Source organism: Haliaeetus leucocephalus, unplaced genomic scaffold, assembly GCF_000737465.1.
Source record: "Haliaeetus leucocephalus isolate CR32 unplaced genomic scaffold, Haliaeetus_leucocephalus-4.0 Scaffold228, whole genome shotgun sequence".
Classification (NCBI taxonomy): Eukaryota; Metazoa; Chordata; class Aves; order Accipitriformes; family Accipitridae; genus Haliaeetus; species Haliaeetus leucocephalus.
Window position 1 is genome coordinate 20,782,608 of NW_010972664.1, and position 19,087 is coordinate 20,801,694.

The following is a 19,087-nucleotide window of genomic DNA, read 5'->3' on the forward strand; positions in this document are numbered from 1 at the left end:
CTCAGGGCATGGGACCTGCCTCTTCTCACTCTTGGGGTAGAGCGAGGAGAAACAGGTCAGTGCCTCTGCTGGGCTGCCCTAAGGTGTCCTGCTTACTGCTGCTGTACGTTTGCCAAGTTAGTATTTAATGTGTGTCCCCCTCTTTCCCTTTTCCTCCCTCCCTCTTTCTTTGACCTTTCGGGCACACTGCTCATAAGAGGGGGAGCTTAGACTTACCTTACTTCAGCTGCCCTGGGATTATCGTCCCCTTCTTTTGCCAGCAGACACCTTGCAGAAGGGTCACCGCTGTTGGTGTAGCAATGGGCTCATGCATAGAACTTGCCTGCGACCCCACCTCATCCTCCAGCAACTTTGGCACTGTCACAGCCTGCCATATACCCCTAACACCCTTAACATTCATGCAGAAGGACAAATGCCCGTCCCCCAGAGCCCCCAGCCAGGCTCCAAGCCCCGCGAGGATCATATTCATCTTACGTTCAGAGTCTTCTCCTTTGAAGTAGCCGATGAGTTTGATTTCCTCGTCAATTTGGTCAAAGGCCTGAAGCTCCAGCTTGTTGTTTATGATCTCCACAGGGTCTTCTAGCAACTGCCATGACAAATGCATTTGATAACGCAAAAATTTGCAGCACCCACCTATGCCTGGCAGGGTATGTCACTAGCAGCCTAAGTGGGGAGAAAGAGGTCACCCAATTTCTCTGCTGCTGGAAACCCTACTTAGTGCTCTCTGCCTTAATGTGAGGAACCGAGAGATGTAGGTCACCTCCAGAAGGAGCCATTAGTAGGTTCACTGCATAGGTTGAAGCTGCGAGGGGTCTGGGTAACCCAAATGGATGCTGAGGGACCTGCTGTGATGAGAGATAAGGGGTAGCCGTTGCAGCTGGCTTTAGAGAGCCTGAGAAGAAGGGACAGCAGTTGAAAGGGGCTGGTACGGGGAATGTGAGCTTCTGTGAATGATGGATATATTTGCTTTCAAGTGTCGTTTGCTGGAAGAGGTCACTGCAAAGAACTTGCTTTTGGAAAACATTAAAACCAGCATGCTAGAGGGTGGCCAAACAGTGTTTTGGAGCAGTGGAAAGTCTGGATGTGAATTTTCCTGGCTGATCCTCCTGTGCAGAATGGGTTGAACCCATGCTTTGGCCCCAGACATGTCACAGTGTTGATGAGGAAGTTGGAAGACCTATCTGCTGCTTCAGGCTGTTGTTGATGCAAAGTTTGTTTCTGTTTTCTTAACTAGCTATGGCTGGTGAAAAGATTTTGTCTGATTATTTTCCCCAGCAATACTGGTGTAAATCAGGTGTGGTTTCACTAGGAAAAAAAAAAAATGCAGGCAGGCCACTGTACAGCCTACAGAGGAGTAGAAAACCTCTGGGTTTGTTTTCCTTTGAGATCAGGCTGCTGAGGCACCAGGGATGTGTTTGTTTTTACTTCCCTGCTTTGCTGGGTATTTTGCCTCTTGAGGGGAAAACACACAAACAGAAATCCTTGCTCTCTTCCTTTGTTCGCAGAAGACGATTTTTCAGCGGCACACCACAAAGCACAGCAAGCAAAAACTCACAGAGCGCCTTACGCCGCATCCCCTGTGAGTGATGCTCCGGCATCTCCCTGCTGCCGTAGTGTCCTGAGCCATGGGAACCAGGGGTCCCACCGCTGCCAGGGTCACAGCAAAGTCCTGCTCCATCCATCTGCAGCCCTCCCAGGTGGGGCAGATGCCCATTTCTGTCCCTGAAGCCACTTGCATGTGTTTTGGCCACAATACCTGATGCACGCAGCCACAGGCGTTGCCGTAGGAGAGCTAAGGTCCTAAGGAGCTGTTTCTCTTCCCTGGCCATGCCTCGTCCCACTGGCTCTCCTGCACCGCAGGTGACCATTTAGGCAACCTGCCACCCTGGGAAACAAACCCTGCCAGCTCCGCTGCTCGCCTTGCCTCCCTTATCTGTATTATTGCACGGCTGCTCCTCAAGGGAGCCTCATTTCCAAGGAAAGCCAAGCCGCTGCAAAATGTTTTCACTACAAAGCAAAGACCAGGTTTTGGGGCTGTCGCCTCTCCTAGGAATAAAATGTAGAGAAAGAGAAGTGCAACACGTTGATGAGGGAGTCAGCCTCTCTTTTGCATTTAGGCACAAAGGTGAGTACGCGGTTGTGCCTGTGCACAAAATGACCTGAGAGCACTAAGTCCTGGGGCCTTGATCTTCTCTAACTCGTGGCAGTGCAATCTGGTAAGTTCACTGAAGAGGCAGCAGTTGTGTCTAGAAAAGGGCAAATAGTTTGCAGCACATACCTTTTTCAATGAATTGAGCTCTTTTTAGTTGCTCTATGAGAATGCTACTTCTTGGATTTTTTTTTTTTTTTAAATAACTCTTCTTTTTTGGAAAAAAAAAAGAGTGAAGGATTTTGCAAATGGCAAAATGTTTGCACACTAGCTTGCTAACTGAGGTAGGTGACTAGCACTTAGTTATGTGGGATTTTTGCTTGCTTCCAATCAAATACTCCATAAACAGGAAAGAGAGCAGAACATCTTTAAGATATAAGTGGTTGGTGGCATATACAGGTACCAGCTTTCCTGGGAACTCATGGTCAGACAAGTATTTGGGAAGCTGGCAAATGTCATCTCTACTAGTGTGTAGCAAACAGGGATGGAATTTCAAATAAAGATAAACCCATGTTTTTTAGCAAAGTGAGTATTTGCAAGGTCTTCTCTGAGAGGCTTTATCTAGCTCTGAGCTTATCTGTACTTACGTCCAAGAGGAATTCCACCAAGACATCCGTGGCCAGTTCCCCATCAAATTCAATCAACCGCTCCTCTTTAAAGACATAGAGGCTTCCCTCTTCAATCAAGCCTGAAAGAAGGAGACAAGAAACATAACGTGGTCAACACGTCACTAAAAGTGTTTTTACTACAGAGTATCTTGCTTGTTTGTTCTAGCAACACCTCCTGGGAAAACGCAATTGCCAATTTGCTGTGTTGGCCCAGCTAGAAACAACCCGAGAGTTCTCCTGACTGATGTTTCACAGCATGAGGGATAGACCTCAGCCAGAACTTGTGCTAGCTTCTTCCCAAATGTTGAACTTTTCGTTCAGGTCACAGTTTGGCCTCAGCTGGAAAAATTCTGTATCAGGAACTTGTTTCACCTTGGCTATCTCTCTTGCAGTAAATAATACTGGGCTCTACCCAACATCCCAAATTTTAACAACCTGTCACTAGATGGAAAATGGATTTTGATGCAGGTTGTGTTCTCTGCCCAGAGAGGGCTGAACTATGTGAACATAAACAGTGACCTGAAAGTCAAACTGAGCTTCAAACTCTCTGAGGCTTAGCTAGCCTTGACAAAACGGTTAGAAACCTATGGTAGAGATGCTGCAGATGGCAGGCTGGCAGATTTGAATGGTAGATCACTGGACTGAGGACTGGGTGCCACAGCATCTCACTGGAGGCTCCAAAATCAGCAGCGCTGAGCTCCCACAGTGGATGATGGTGGGGTACCACCAGGCCAAGGTGGTTGGTAGTTTGTTCCTTTTAGCAGAGGCAGACGCTCTCAGCTTTAGTTTAGCTTCCACCAGCACACACATTTAGGAAAGAAAATTACAATCTGGTATACAGTCTGGTATGCTTAAACAGTCTCTGACCTTAAGCCTAGTGGTATATTTGTGCGCTGTTGTATTTATATGTCGTAGTATTTCCATATTGCTTTGTGGGCTAAAATATGAAGGGATTGCCAGCCCCTGGAAGGCAGCTGTTTCCAGGGGTGGGCAACGCAGCAGCCTTTCAGCTTTACAGCAGGTTTCCTCTTCTGCTCTGGGGAGCAAGTCAGAAGGGTTGGCACCATTGCAAAACCATTGCAAGGCTGTGGCTCCCCCAATAGTGGCCACGGGTCACCCTGCCATGGGGCTGGTGACATTTGGGGGCCTATGTGATTTCCCGGTAGGTTTTGGTTCTGCGCTGCTGTGTCAGAACTGTCTCTGTGTAGGAAAGCGTGGAGTTACTCCATGGCACCTATTTGCAGTTTCTGCTCAGCAAGTTGGGAGCTTCCACCCTATCATCGCTATGAATTGGCTTTCTTTTTCGTTTGGTTTTGTTTTGGCACTCTCAGCCAAGAAGATTTTGCTGGAAGGGTCTTGGCTCATCCCTCCCATCCTTGCCCCCTGCCTTGATCCTGCCCATGTTGGTGTGGGCAGGTGGTCAGTGTGCAATTGCCACCATCACCCCCCCATCCTGGTGACAAGGATTTGGCTGTCGTCTATGGGGCTGGCTGCTGGGCATCACTCCCGCACTCTCTCAAGCTATTCCAGAGATATCAGATATGGCACTCACCTAACTTTTTGGCAAGTTTGGCATCCTTCTTGGAGTCCACCATCCCGAAGCCAATGCTCCTGGGCTCCAGGACCTGAGCTGCCAGCTGTGGGAGGAACCAGAGAGCCCAACGTTACCAGCATTAACACCACAGGGTGGCTAAAGGGCATCGTGCCCTGCTAGCATGGCACAACAGGCACAAGTGACCCATATTCCGCTTTCGGACAACACCGATGGGTGGGATGCATCACATGCTGCCTCCTCACTGAGATAAAGCTGCCCAGAGGTCACAAGGGTTGGGTTTCTTCCCACTGTGTCACAGCACCGAGTTTGCTGGCGATACCGTGTGCTGTTAAATGCTGTTTGACACCCTGGCATCGGGAGAGGGCTCCTGACCGAATCGGGGACACCAAAGCAGTGGCCACGGCTGGGAGAAAGACCTGTGCTACCGACACGAAGCAAAAGCTGCCTCCTCTTTTGTGCCTCCGTGGCCTCCTGCGGGGGGGCGTGACATGTGGGCACCGTGGACATTTTAACTCTGGAAGTGCTTGGTGCCAGGCAGCAGCGGCTGCAGACTGGAGGGGATGCAGGGCACTGCAGCATCACGTTTCCTTCATACATGTGTTGCGGTGGCCAAGGCAGACTCCCAGCAAAATAAAGCAGAGGGACTCCTGGCTCTGCAAAAGTGGTCCCTTCTCCTATGAAATGCTTTAAGTCATGTCTCCTGTGCATGCTTCGGTCACCCCCCAGTTCCTGGTCCCCTCTTTTCCCTAAATAAATGAGTCTAATCATAGCCACGCTCGCGTTTGGCTCCTCACAGTTTTGCAAAACCATTGCCCCCGTTTCCACCATTTTTGACGAAGGGGCCTCTCGAAGATATCGAGTTCCTGCCTGTTTTGTGAAAATAGATATGTGAGGAAAGGAGAGACGCTCTGCAAGTGCCCTGTGGTGGGAGCGGCCCCGGGTGAGACCCTGTAAATTCCAGCTGGGCTCCATAGAGATGCAGTGACCCTGGGAAATGAGCCTACTTACTCACCAGATGACTGACTTAGCCCCACCACAAGCACACCAGAGACCCTACAAGGCGGTAACGATGCTCTGAGACCACCAAGCGGCTGTAAGAGCCCCGTCCTCCTCCCTTTCCCTCCCTTCTCCACAAATGCCTCTGATGATGATGGTCTTCTTGCTGTCCCCCCCTCTCAACCCTGCTGGATGTTGGGGGATGATGGGGATGAGGGGTCGAGGGTCTCCGGGATGGGAATGTCCCTATTAGGGGACAGCTGCCTGCACTCGGTGGCAGGAGGCTGCAGGAGGGCAGAAGAAAAGCCATGGCCAGAGAGATGGCAGGCTGATTTATGAGGACCACCCTCTCCCCGGACCCATTTTGGCACCCTCCCCCCAGCTTCAAAGCCGGTTTGAATGTCACCCAGCGGTGCCCGGCCCCTTGGCTCTCCCGCTATAAATAACCTCCGCCTGCGCCCGGCTGCCGCGAGAGCGAGCGGCGATTAAAGGCGTCGGGGGGCAAAAGCTGTGGGGCAGCCCCCTTGCCTGCACATCATCATGGGGCTGGCCAGCTCCCCATGCTGGCAGCGCCCAACCCTTCCCCGAAATCCTGGGGGGGATGACGGTGGGCACCCCGGCGATCAGGACTCAGGGACCTTGCTTGGGCGAAGGGGAGCGACAGAGAACGTGGTTGTATTCCCCTTTCCACCAAACAGGTGTCCCCAGGCCTGTCCCGAAGCTCTCCAGAAGGACATATTCTCCACCAACCACCAGAGCATCACTGCAACCTTGATTATCCTACGGCTACCTGGCCTGTTGTCTTTGGGGGAAAATGTCACCATGTGAGGCAAAAGACGTGCTCACGTTATGCAGGGAACAGGTGATCTCACTGCTCTTTCCTTGCTCTCTGGCAGTGCTTTGAAATAAAGGTGAAGCTGCACGTTCAGGGCTTGAGCTTACAATGGATACCGCCTGAATGGGGGCAGAGCACTGGTCCGTGTTTGCACATCCATTGATAAGGCATCTGAGCACTGGTCTGACCGGTCTGGCATCCCACCTCCTGGCACAGGCCACGGCCATCCATCCACATTAGAGCACCTGAGAGCAACTGGTACCCAATAATGCAGGGAGAGATGGACACCTCTTGTGAGCTCCCTTGACATCTGCAAGCGGGCAGCAGTGAGAAAAGCTGTTTTCTGTTCCCCATTACAGGGATCTGCTTTTACTGGACAAAGAGATGGAGCCTGTAGGATCATCAGCTTTCAGGGACATTGTCAGTATGTCCCCGCTTGCTGGCAGTTGTGTAGACCAGCAAGAAGTTCCTCGGAGTCGATGCTTGAGGCTCTGGCTGCGCTTTGATAAGAGGTAAAACACAGAAAGCCCAAGGGAAGAAGACTTTAGTGATGTCCAGTCCGGTCCATACTTCATCTAGCTACTTACTTACAGCTACGTTAGCCATGTGCCAAAGTCAAAGCAGTTTAAGCCCAACCGTTCTCAACTCCTGCATGCAGGAGATGGTTACGGTTTCTTGGGGGTGTTTGAAGAAGCTCAGAAATGTGCAGAAAAAGCTGCAACACCCGCTACAGGCAAGCGGTTGGGCGTTTGCAAGAGAGGAAGCATTGATTGGGAGTAACGTATGTCAGCATGCAGCGCGCACAGGGTAGTTCTTCGGAGGGGTGTGGGTGCAGCTGTGGGCATGGGAGCTTGATGGGAAAGACTGAACGTGCAAAGAAAACGTGGGTGATGGGATGAAAGCCTCTTTGTGTGAGACTGGGAGTGCGCACTTTGTTAGGGCTTGGGAGGCAAAAAAGGTCACGGTAATGCTGGAGGTGTGCCTGTTGGTGTGGGAGGGCTGGTGTCACTGTGTCTAGCGAGACTGTCTCCAGGAGGTGTACGTACTGGGGGTACGAGTGTTTGGAGGTGTTCCTCTGAAGAGGCTCATCCTGGTAGAGAAGGTGTGCGGCAGCGTGCGTGTGTACGGCGTGAGCCTGCTTCTTCGGGGACGGAGCCGAGAGCTAAGTGGGCAGCCGGCCTCCTTCACTGGGACTTTCATGCTGGTGAGATAACGAGGTGAGCGGTACAGCCTGTGCCCATCCGCAGAGTCTCGCACCGGGGAAATCTTCGTGCAACGTGAGACTCTCTGGAGCTCTCTGTGGCAGCGCCTGGAGGCAGGAGACCTTTGCAGGGTGTCAGGACCTATGGTGGCTTTTTCAAGGGCAAGTTCTGCAGGGGCTGGACGTTGCTCCTACCCTTGCTTTCCCTGCTTTCCACTGCAGCAGGTGAGTCTGACCAGTGCTTAGGTGAGGACGTATTCCCACACCTATCTTTGAACCCCATAAGGCAGCAAAATATAGAGTATGCCAGAAGCACAGCAGCTTGGCTAGTTGCCCCCTGCTCATTACAGTATCAAGCATTTATATATCCCCTTACAGTATTTTCTGATTCCATAATACTAGTGGGATTTGAATGCAGATAATGTTTCTAATCTTGACAATCCTCTTGGCTCAGGACCTTGGGACAGAGGTGGCTGTAATATAAGAACACAGCCCCTCCTCCTCCTCCTCCTCCTCCTCCTCCTCCCTTTAAGTTCATATCACTTGAAATCTTGGCCAGCCAGAGCCCTTGTCTTTGTGTCAGCCTCTATAGCAAGTAATTTAGCTTCAACAGCTGCATGGGGATATGGAGGAGAGAAACTGCCCTGGAAGAATTGGACCTAACTGGTCATGCAGTCCTTGAGGTACAGCAGGAGCTTTGGGCAGGCAGAGCTGGCTGAGAGCGTGAGCAAAGATCCCAGTAGCTTGTAAGCTCATGTCCCATGCACATTTTGCAGCCTTCCTCTTACGTGCATGAAGCCTTTGCAATGCACACTTTCTAGCCACAGGATCACAAGCTGTGTCCTGTGCAGCCTTGGGAAAAGGAAGTGTGAGTTTGGGAGCACCCCTCCTTTCTCCCACTTCCCTCAGGTAATAGCCATATTTGAATTTGGGTAAGCGTGAGCGAGGGCATGGCACTCTGAGATGTTTAATAGGTGCCAGCCCAAAGTCAAGCTTAAGGACCACCTCGTCTTGGATGGTGTCAAGAGTTACAGGCAACCTGAATAATGGGGATGGAAAGAAACAGCTCCCTGCGGGAACATCTCAGCTTCACACCTATTATACCTATCTGAACCTAGGTGTGATGCTGGGAAGCTTTTGGGAGATTTAAGAAAGTCCCACAGGGTCATTCTGAAATCCTAGGTTATAGAGCAGCAGAAGCGTCACCGGCTGCCTGACCACACTCCTCTTCTAGCTGCAGACACTGCTTGTGCCAAACCTTGCATTTGGTGTCAGTTTTGCTGTTAAATGGCAGGCAAAATCCAGCAGAGAGGGTTACAAATGGCGTTGGGAGGGGTGGGTGTCTCAGCATGGTCAGTTTTCATAGTGGCGTGACATTACGGCTTGCTGGCCTGGATTTTCTTCCCACTTCTCTAGCACCTGCCTGAAGCTCCTACAGACAGTAAGGCTCATCTTCCCCAGCTGCTCAGGCTGGCAAGCAGGGCGCTGGGGACATTTGGGTGTTATGAGAACCATCATGAGTAAACTTCTCTTAAGCATGGGGAGCTTTCTGTTTCCCTAGCTAGCAGCAGGGGAAGTACAAAACTCAAGCAATGCAAGGAGGAGAGCAACTGGAGAGGATGAGGGAACGTCCCTCAAGCAATCTACACTTCTCCGCTGTTTCTATCCTACTCTCTTTAAAGCTGCAGTTCACGTTGATGGTCAGAACCTGGTTGATGTAACGATGATGATTTTACATCCCAAAATGTTAGGTTTTTATTTTTGCAGCCAGCAGGAGGAGATGGCAAAAGTCTAGGGTATTTCTCCAATAGCTTTGAAACCTTATGCAGGACTCATGCCTTCACGCTACGGTTGACTTCTCTGTTGTTCGAGCTGGTGGGCAGTTTGTTGGAGAGCAGAGGGGGTTATCTCTCCTTCCTATTGCCATGCTGTCTCCTCTAGCATCCCCTTGCATATCCCACTAACAACATTTTGGGTTCTTGCATAATTCAGGCTGGTGAATTAGGGGTCCTGAAGCATCATGGTGAACAAAGAGAAGGGGCAGAAACCTGCTGAGCAGCTGCCACTAGAAAAACCACCCTGCTGGCAGCAGGGACCAGTCCCACCTTCCTGCCCTTTTCCACCACCTGAGCTGCCCAGAGAGGCTGTTTATTGCTGAACCTGCCCTCCCAGGGGGGTCATTGCTCCTTGGACTAAAAGGCAAGTCCCCAAATATGGAACACCCAAAGGTCACTCCTGTGGAGGTGGCTTTCGCAGGTAACGCTCCAAGAACGCCGCCCCGGGGCTTTAATTGCCGCTCGGCCGCTCAGCCCGGTCAGACGTACGATGCGCTCTTTGGCTGCCTCCCTAAAGGTTTTGCATAGTTAGGGCCGTATTTTTATCTGCACCAGGCATCCCTAATTTTAGCTGTAAGCCAAAGCGCAGCCTCCCCAGCCACGAGCTAACGGGGGGCCGATGCCCGTGCCACTGAGCACCCATGGGTGCGGGGGCCACCTGCCGCTGCTCCCGGCCAGCCCTCGCTGGCTCTGCATCACAGACGCTTTGCCGACTCAGGTGGGCATCTTGCCCACCCAGGAGAGCCCGGGGCATGCGTGGGTGCATGCATGGGCTGACCCAGGTTGTGGGGTCTGGGACGATGCCTGGGGGCCACGCTGCTAAGGTCCCCTTCGACAAAACTTTACTCCATAACATGGTTTAGTGGGCATGGATGATGGTTGGACTCGATGATCTTGAAGGTCTTTTCCAACCTAAATGATTCTGCGATTCTATGAAAACAGAGACCAGAGGTGCAATGTGGGGGCTGTCCTTGACAAAAGTGAGACCATCGCTGCCTTCTTGTCTTTCTGGCCTCAGAGATTCTGCTTTGAAACCGAAGGCTGGATGCTGACGTGAAGCCCGTGCAGGGCACAAGCTGGCTCCTTTCAGTAGGTGCTGGAGGAGGGAAGCATGCTTGATATTCAGCCCGTTCACCTCCGCAGACCATTGCCCATGTCATTCCTACGCCTCCAGCTCCCAGGAACAAGCCAGATTTCTCGAGTTTCTGACCGAGTGGGTGTAAGCCAGTGCCTCTGAATCCCTGGAGATTCCAGGATGCTGCAGGCGAGAGCCAGGAGCTCCCACCCTGCATCCACGGGATGGATGAGCGAGGGGGGGCCCCTGCGGGAATGGAGGGGTCCTTGAGACAAAAAGGCCTTTTACCCAAGGAGTGAGCAGAGAGAAATAAGAACTGAGGAAAGCTTTAGAAATACACAGCCCCCTTTGCGCAGGGTTCGAGGTGTCAGAGGTCTGCTAGCTGACGGCTGTCCGTCTCCTGCCAGGACTGCAGAGGGTTCCCAGAAAAAGGACGTATCATGTACGGCAGCTTCGCCAAAGCTGTGCCAGAGAGCGCGCAGGAATGAGCACCATCAGCACTGCTTAGGAGAGAGCACTGGCCGTCCCGGGGAGACGGGGAGGGGAGGAGCGAACGCCTGCTCTGCGGGCCCCCCCTGGGAATTCAGTTCTTCACTGTCACTGCTTGTTCTATTTCCTTGGGCAAGGTTTTTTCTCATGTATGTAGGTAAATCCCAATGTGCAAAGGAAAATAAAAAAGGAGAACGTGGACCTTGCTAAGTCACTTCTTTCCTAGGCCGTAGATTGCTTGCCTGGGTGCCTGTTATTTCAGGACAGAGGCTGCAAAAGGACATCCTTGGTCATCAAACCCGAGACCATGTCATTCAATCTCTGTCACAACCTGGTCAATGTCCATTTAAAACTCACTGGGCTGTTCTCCCCTTGATATCTTCCTCCTCTGGTGATTAGGGACTTCCTAGTTTCCAGACTTGGTTTATTCATAGCCCATTTGTCCTTAGGCTTTGTGCTTAAATAGCTCTTCTCCCTCTTGGGTGTTTAAAGAGAATTATCGTATCCCCTTTACGTTCTCCCCACAAATGAAGCTCAGGCATGAAGGAAGGGCAGTCACAGGTTTTGATTAGTTTGGTTTTAGATGAAGGGCACTGGCAGACCAAGTTCTGGAGTAAGGTCATGGTGGGCGAGCACGGCATGGCCCACCGTGCCCCCTCTGCCTCGCAGAGCGACAGCTGCCCCAGCCCGCGCTCCTGAGAAATGTCAAAGTCCGGGGTGGAGAACATGAAATGATAACTATAAATGCCGCACATGTCCACTGAGTAGGCGAGTGTGAGCTCAAGCTAGTCCTTTTGAGGCCCCCCCACTCAGGACGGGGCAAAGGCACCTCATTATACAAGAGTGAGACCCTTCCTCCTGGGAACCAGCCCAGCGGGAAGGCACTGGGAACCCTCACTGGCACTTTTTGGGGAAGCTGACTAGCGTGGCAGGACGGCCAAGACCTAAGAGGATGGGCTTTTCAACATTTTTCCCCAATTGCAGTTCTGAAGGGAGAAGTGACACGGAAGGAGTCTCCGTCCGGCTTAAGGTCATGCATGGCACATACAGATGTTGGCTGCAACAGCTGGACAGCGAGAAGAGCTCCTCACTTCAGGGCCAAGAAAGCAAAGCCTAAGCAGCCTTGTCCTCGCACTGTGTCAGCAAGTGAACCCAAGCCCACAGGGGTCTGCCATGTCTCCGGGTGACATTTGGATAAAAGTTGGGTCTCTGGATGAAACCAGCTTTAGACCCTGGGATTACAGCTGGTCTCTGCTCTGAGAACTGCTGTCAGTTCACCTCTCTTGGATCATGCTTTAGCTGCTGAGAAAGGTGCCTTTCAAAGAGCGGTATAGCATTGAAAGTGGGGGTTTATGCTAGATGCTGCTCATGCAGCCAGTCCCAACTCACTGCTGGGAACTGACGGAGAGACTTCAAAGAAAGAAACTAGGCAGTAACAGGTAAAGCAGCCTTGGAAGTTGTTTCTGCCACCTTTATACAGAAAGACCAAAGCCCATACTTGTCCCTGGATGTCAATGTGCCCATCTGTGAAATGGGGAGCTCTCTGTAACTTGTTTTTGTGACTGGCGTGTCAGTGAGTGAAATCCTTCTAGGTGCTACTGCTAAAAATCAGTGCTCTGCTGGCTGTTGATGAATTGAGACCTACTTACATGGTCTCAAAGGGCAAACTAATCAGTGCACACTTTTTCCTTTTCTTTCCCTTCCTTCCTTATTTTTGCATTAACTTATCTATACTGGAAGCCACTGCTTTAGCAGCCATGGAAACCAAACCACCTCTTTTATTACAGGTATGTATAAGGCACTTGTACTGTAGGCTTCTGCACATACATATCCAGCCAGGTGTGCCTCGTCTCTCACCCTGAGGATTTGTTCTGTAGATACCCAGAGACCTGACAGTTTCTGTGACACTCAGTAAACATGTCTTGTATAACGTGTCTACCCAGCCCAGGAAATTGTGTCGAGGCACTGTCTCATGAACATGCCCATTTTCAAAGAAAAAGATGGAAATCTGAGTCTGTGAAACAAACAGAGAAGGATGCTTAAAGAAAAGACTTGGGTTTATATTTGTATTTGTACTCTACATAGAGATGGGGATAAATGAGGATCTTGTCTCCTGGTTCCTATGAATTTCTGGGATAAACTACACAGACCTAAACTTGTAAATCTTTTTTCTGTGTTGCATCAGAAGCAGAGAAGGACTTTTTGCTATATATTACATGGCTCTGAACTCTCATGGGAACATCTGCTCTCAAGAGATTTCAAGACCATGTGGGTGGAACTACCCTAAAACCAGCTGACCTTGCACCAGTTTTTCCATCCTGAGCTGAAAGCTGCAGTTGTTTCAACACTTGAAATTAAATCCTTGCTCTCAAGTGAACCGGGAGGTAGACCTTACACCCAATTTAACCCTTGCCTTTTACTGGATTCAAAATCTATCTTTCCCTCTCACACCACAGGTAGCGACTGGCTGTGGTTGGGCATTGGGAGGATCTCATGCAATGTAATCTCAGGGATTTATGTTCCCAGGTTTGTAGGAGAAATTTTCCCTTGTGTTACAGAATTGGCCAAATATGTTAAGGAGCTTCACTTTGTTCTGCCATTTATTGCTAGAGGCTGGGCTGATCCTAGACCTCATCTGGAAAGGGGAGTACCACGTCCCTCTTTTACCTCTAATCAGACTGGTTTGTGCTAGGGCAGTTCTCCACGAATTTTCAGCCCAGGGGCACTGTTGCATTGAAGGGCCTAAAATATCTGGGCTTGACGATCGTCTTTTTTTTAAAAGATATTACACATGCACACAGATGACAAGGCAAGAATGACAGGGGAGCCAGGATTAAGCGAGTTTCAGCAGGGACACAGTAATGGAGACGATGGTCTGCATTGCAGGCAGCCTGCTGTGATACTGAAGAGAGCTTCTCAAGTGCAAAAGGAAAGCCCCTAACTCCACTGCTCATTATTCTTGTTACATGATTCCTAAAGACAGGGGCCAGCCCACTGGAAAGCAAAACTATCCCAATATTTAGGAGGTTCAGAGATGAGAGGGAGAGGGGAGAAGGTCTGAGAAGTGGTGGTATGAGACAGGACAAAATATAGTAGGGGAGCTAAGGAGAAGAAGAAAAGCAGAATAGATATTTCTCAGCTTCACTGCTTTGGTCTTTTCCTCTTTTGCCCCTTCTTCATTACAGCTGAGACCTTTTAGGACAAGTAGGGTTTTTTCTTACTTGTCTGTTAAACACTTATTTTGAAGCCTTGTGCCTGGCTCTTTCATTTTCTTCTTCACTGTGCTCAGCTCACAAGGCATGCAGGGCTCTTGTAAACATCACCACAGAGTAGGAATAGCTACTGTTAGCTCTGGGACAGTCTGCTTCAACCTCTGCATTGCCCTGTACAGAGGCTTTTCCCTACTCCAGCTGCAGGTGCTTTTCAGTAGTCAGTGGTGCAGAGTGGAGACACAGGAGAAAGGCAAGCAAAGGAGAAGAGCCCTTTAACCCGAGCTGTGAAGCACCCTGTGCTCATGCTATCTCTGCCCTGGGTTTCTGTCTTATTACAATCCTTACCCGATCCTTTTCCACCCTAGCCAGCAAAGCAGTAGGCAGCTTGCATCTCCGACCGTTGCTTTGACTATTTTCCTCACAGACTAACCCAACAGCCCCCAGCTTTCCCACCCCGACCTGAGGGCCTGGCACTGCCATCCTTGGAGCTGTTGTCATGCACAAAGGATGGTCCAAAGAAGCTGCTGTTGCTCCCAGAGGGGCTCGGTTGTCCCCAGACCGTGTCCTCACCAGGTGGCACCCAACAGTGTAGGTGGCAAAAGCCGTCAGGGCTGCTTCGCGGTGGTCTTCACCTTCATTCCCTTTCTAAACTGGAAAGGGACCCCGAGCTGCGGGGCAATCTGGTCACAGTTCCCAGTACCCCTGGGTGCGGGGAGCTGAAGACGCCGTGTGCTGTCCCACTGTAATATCAGCTTAATGGTGGCATCCCTTTTCTGGTGATAGCTGCTGTGCTTTGACAGTGTCAGTCTATCCTGCATGCTGGGTTTTTGTCCTGGGAAGGAAATTTCCCCTGTTATATCACTTTCTCCTCAGTCTGCTCTTTGTAGTTATGGTTTGGTAAAGTCCTTAAATATGTGCTTAGCTTTACTCATGTGCTGTCAGGTTTTCAGCTAGATTTTCTAAGGATATGAGACCTGTGTGATTCTCTTCTCTCTCCCCCCAGGTCTGTCTGTCAGCTGCCTCCCCTTCCCTAATAATTTCTCTAGCTATTGGCCCTTTTCAGCTAAATTTTCCAGAGGCAGGGATCTCAGCATAAAAAAGTCATTGCAAGTTTTGTGAAGAGCAAGGACTTGAAAGGGAAGAGACTAAAGTGCTCTGAAAGAAGGAAATGTCACTACATGAGCTCAACCCCTGTTAGAAACCAGAGGACCCAGGTAAAAGAGATCCTCATGGGCTCCTCACTTGTGGGAAAATCCCCAGTCAGAGCTTGTTACTGACCATGAGCTACATGTTTCAAGCAAAACATGCTCGTGGTCAAGAGACAATAGCTAGGTTGGAGGAGTGTTTGTCTACAACCATCTTGCCCTTCTTGGGTGCTTTGTAGCTGTGGATTTTTTCCAAGTGCTGAAGCCTGAGCTGGTGGATGGATCTAGAGTCAAGAAGGAACTGGTCAACCCTGCTGAGACTTTTGCTGGCTTCAGCAACGTGCCATGCTATCTGCTACCTGGGCACACCTGGGAGTTTCTCCTAGCAAATTTGCAGGAACCCAGGCATTGGATCTCTCTTGTTCTTTTCTTGGTGTCTAAGATATTTCTTCAGGTATCTGGTCTTTGGAATTATAAATTTCTTATCAGGTACATGTGGGAGAAACAGAAAGGGTAGACTTTTGGGTTTTTTCTGGACTTAACAACCATTAAGCCCATTCCCTTCCATACACACACACACTCATGTTCATCAGGCAATAGGACATAACAACCCTTAACCACCCAGGTCAGATCTTTGCTTAGCTCCACACCTGCCTGTGTTTTGGGTGAAGGCTCCCTATTATTCCTAGTGATGGAGACCAGTGCTATTTTATGGATGCAGGCTAAGGACATGATGTTTCCCAGGCTGCGGAAGCAGCACCTCTTGTTGTAAGTCAGTAGGTAAATTCTCAGTACAGTAAGATGGAAAAATATGAGATGCTCCAGAAAGGCATCTTACCACACACAGCACCCTGTGCTGGGAACCCCCCAAGCTGTCCGGCAGCGGACACCAAGGGCTGGAGTGTTTGCCTCGTAAAATACTTCAGATTATTTCAGATTATTTCAGGCATAAAGGACCTTCAGCACTGAGAGCCCTGAATCCTCTACTGAAATTAGATACATAAAGCCCTCCTGAGTGAACTTTTCCCAGGTTTGGCTGGAAGAAGAGGCCCTGTCACTGCTCCTGTGCCTACCCAGCACCTCACTACTCCGAGTAGTTGCTTGAATTATGGGAGAGCTGGGTTCAGCTGCTAACTGCCTCCAGGGAGACTGGTCCCAGGCAGTTCATCTCCCGGGTGAATGGCTCCACACCTCAGCCATGGACCCACTCCAGGCTTTTCTTTCCCTCTCCCTGTCCCAGTGCAGTGAAGTCCCACAGCTGGATGAGGTCCGGCAGGGGAGATTGAGAGTGACCCCCATGGCACAACACGTTCTGGTTTGAGGTGAGGGAGGTGAACGCCATCACAAGAGGGAGCAGATTACAACCCCTGGTTTGCCCACTCCCTTCACGAGTGCTCCCGTGGTTGAGTTAGTACAGAAACTGGGAGCATTAGCACCTTGCTGGGCTGTGTCCCATGCGGGATAAGACACATCCTATCTTCTCTGTTGCCTTCTGAGACCCTCTCCTCGTCCGATTCCCCCAAGTGACAGAGGCAAAGGAGTGCTCGGTCTGCAGATTGCTCTTGTGCTTGGGCTGTCAGATTGCTGCTGCTGCAGTTCCCAGTCCAAGGGGGGGACTGTGAAACTTCGAGACATGCACTGAATCAGCATTGCAAGTGCTTGGGAAATTTTGAGGTCAAAGCTACAAGTGCCGGTTGCTCTGTGGCACGGTCAGCCCGCAGCTGAGCGTTAGTGGACTGGAACACTACAATTATAAAAAGTCTGCTGCAGATCTAATCCTCAATCTCTTGCCCAAGGTCACATAAGAAGTCCATGGCAGAGAGGCAAATGGAAACCAAATCACCAGAGTCCTAAGCTAATGTACCTGCTGCTGAATCAAACCCTGCAAAATAAAAGCTTTAAGCCAGATTGTATTGTAGCCATCGCGCCCTTGATATGGCTGGTTGTTAACATGCGTATAGGTGTCATGGGGACTAAAACTGATAGTACCCAACAGATACCTGCTTCTGTCAGATTTCTATAAATATGTATTTAGCAACTGCTTGCCATCTCTTGAGCATGAAATAGCTATCCTATTAAATAACAATGCAATTATACTACCAACCGTAAACATTTCAACTGGAGTTCCAGTGTTATTTTTTCTTTTCTTTGTCAAATGTTATTTTATTGCTCACCTGGAGCAAGTAACTGTTTCCTGACAGGTGAGTAAAATCTGGTTAGTTTTTGAATCTTTCTTGTTGTCAGGCTTGCTGAGGAGGTCAGTAGATTTTGAACTTGACATTAGACTTTTTCAGGTCCTAGCCCTCAGCAAGTGTATTTTCTAATTCACATTTGCTATACTCCTAGGGGTGCAATGTATGTTCTCTCTGGTTCTGATAAATAAAGCTTATGTGTTTCTTCTGCAATTCTCACTTTCTTTCTAAATGTGTCTTTTAGTTAAGAGGGAATATTTCTAAGCCCCTGGTAGGAAACAAGCACCTGACAATCCAGGCTTGCAGCTGTATGATTCCCTAGATTACAGCTACACTACAAGAAAGAATGCTGTGAATCTACTTCACAATTTTTACCATGATTTATTTTACTGAGGATTAATTAATCATTCTTTCACCAAAGAATTAACAACACTTTTTTTCCAGGACAGAAGTGAATGGTTGCATTAACAAGAGGCTACAGCCTGATTCCAAGCAGGCAATCAAGTGTCAGAAAAACAAAAAGGGATTTAATGCTGCACCAACGGGGAGCTTTTGAGATGGGGAGCTAGGATGCCCGTTTGCAGCACAGTTTGCTAATGCTTCTTGGCTGATTACTCCTAGTGGGACAGAAAATGGGACTGAATCCAGAATACAAGGGGGATACTGGCTTGCACAGAATGAGAAAGGATCTAAAAATGTCAAGCTTCGGACTCAGGTCTGTGTTGAGGTTTGGGAAAGCTCAGCTGAGCTGAGTTCATGTTGCTGAGGTTTGCAAGGTTACTGGCTATTGCCTGGGTTTCTGATGCACAATACAGAAAGGCTATTTCCCAGCCAACAACTCGGAAAAGCACAACAGAGGCTTTTTCCCGGGCTTTGCAGAACTCAGGGGGTGACTCAAACCCAGGCAAACAAACCCAAATTTTGGGTGCTCTCCCGCCAGTCCCTGGTTCTACACAAGACCCTTGGACTGTCCTGTCCCATGGCTCCTCTCCACAGCTCCAGACAGCGCCGTGGTATCGACCCCGGCTGGGACATGCGGTGGCACTTACCTCCAGGACCATCTCTGTCATCTGGAACTGCTTCTGGGACACCTTGTCAGAGCTCACGGGCTCGTGGAAGAGTAGGCAGAGCATGTCGTACTTCTTCAGGGCCTGCTTGTAGTTCTTCTCGTTCAGGTCGATCACTCGGTCTTTCCCATCGTAAGTGGGGAAATTCAGTCCCTCTTCTGCTTTGCAGCAGAAAAGCAGGTAAAAACCTGCAAGGATCCAGCAAGTCACCTTCATAGGGGAGCCCTTGGAGTGCAGCAGAGGGGAGGTAAACGTCCCTCTCCTTCTTAATTTGGGAAGAGGGGGAGACCAAAGTCTCCAGGTGAAGTTCAAACCGAGTTTCTCTTTCTGCTGCCTTCCTAGTGATCAGCCCAAACGCTGCAAGGCTGGTGGGGAGCAGCAAACTTTGCTGTCCTGAGCTTACAACAAAGAGACAGACAGGAGAAGCTGTCAGGCCAAGCCCTGGATACCTTACATAGCTGTGTCCAGCTCCCGTGTCATTAGGAACTCCATTTTTAGGAAGCAGTTGTTTCAGGCTAAAAATAAACCCTGCAATGAATAAAAAGGACAGATATGACACCATTGAGGGACTTGCTGGCACTCTGCATCATCTGAGAGAGAGGGAGCGAGCGAGAGGGAGGGAGTGGAAGATGTCGATGCTGGGAATACGCAGGCAGGGTTTGCGAAGGGACAGGCTTCACTTGCACAGAGAGCCGAGGCACAGCCTGTCCTACTAGGGCTTAACAAAA

At 50.0% G+C, this 19,087-nt stretch overlaps 1 protein-coding gene across 1 annotated transcript in view; it reads right to left on the reverse strand.

Moving 5' to 3' along the window:
- CASQ2 (calsequestrin 2 (cardiac muscle)) overlaps positions 1-18,769 on the reverse strand; it is a 33,143-nt gene extending 14,374 nt beyond the window's left edge. The window contains exons 1-4 of the mRNA XM_010567447.1: positions 18,342-18,769; positions 4,310-4,394; positions 2,737-2,837; positions 475-586 (exon numbers count right to left, since the gene is read on the reverse strand). Coding sequence (XP_010565749.1) covers positions 475-586; positions 2,737-2,837; positions 4,310-4,394; positions 18,342-18,575 — 532 coding nt within the window. The 5' untranslated portion in view covers positions 18,576-18,769. The remainder of the gene's footprint in view (positions 1-474; positions 587-2,736; positions 2,838-4,309; positions 4,395-18,341) is intronic.
- Between the last annotated feature and the right edge of the window lie 318 nt (positions 18,770-19,087).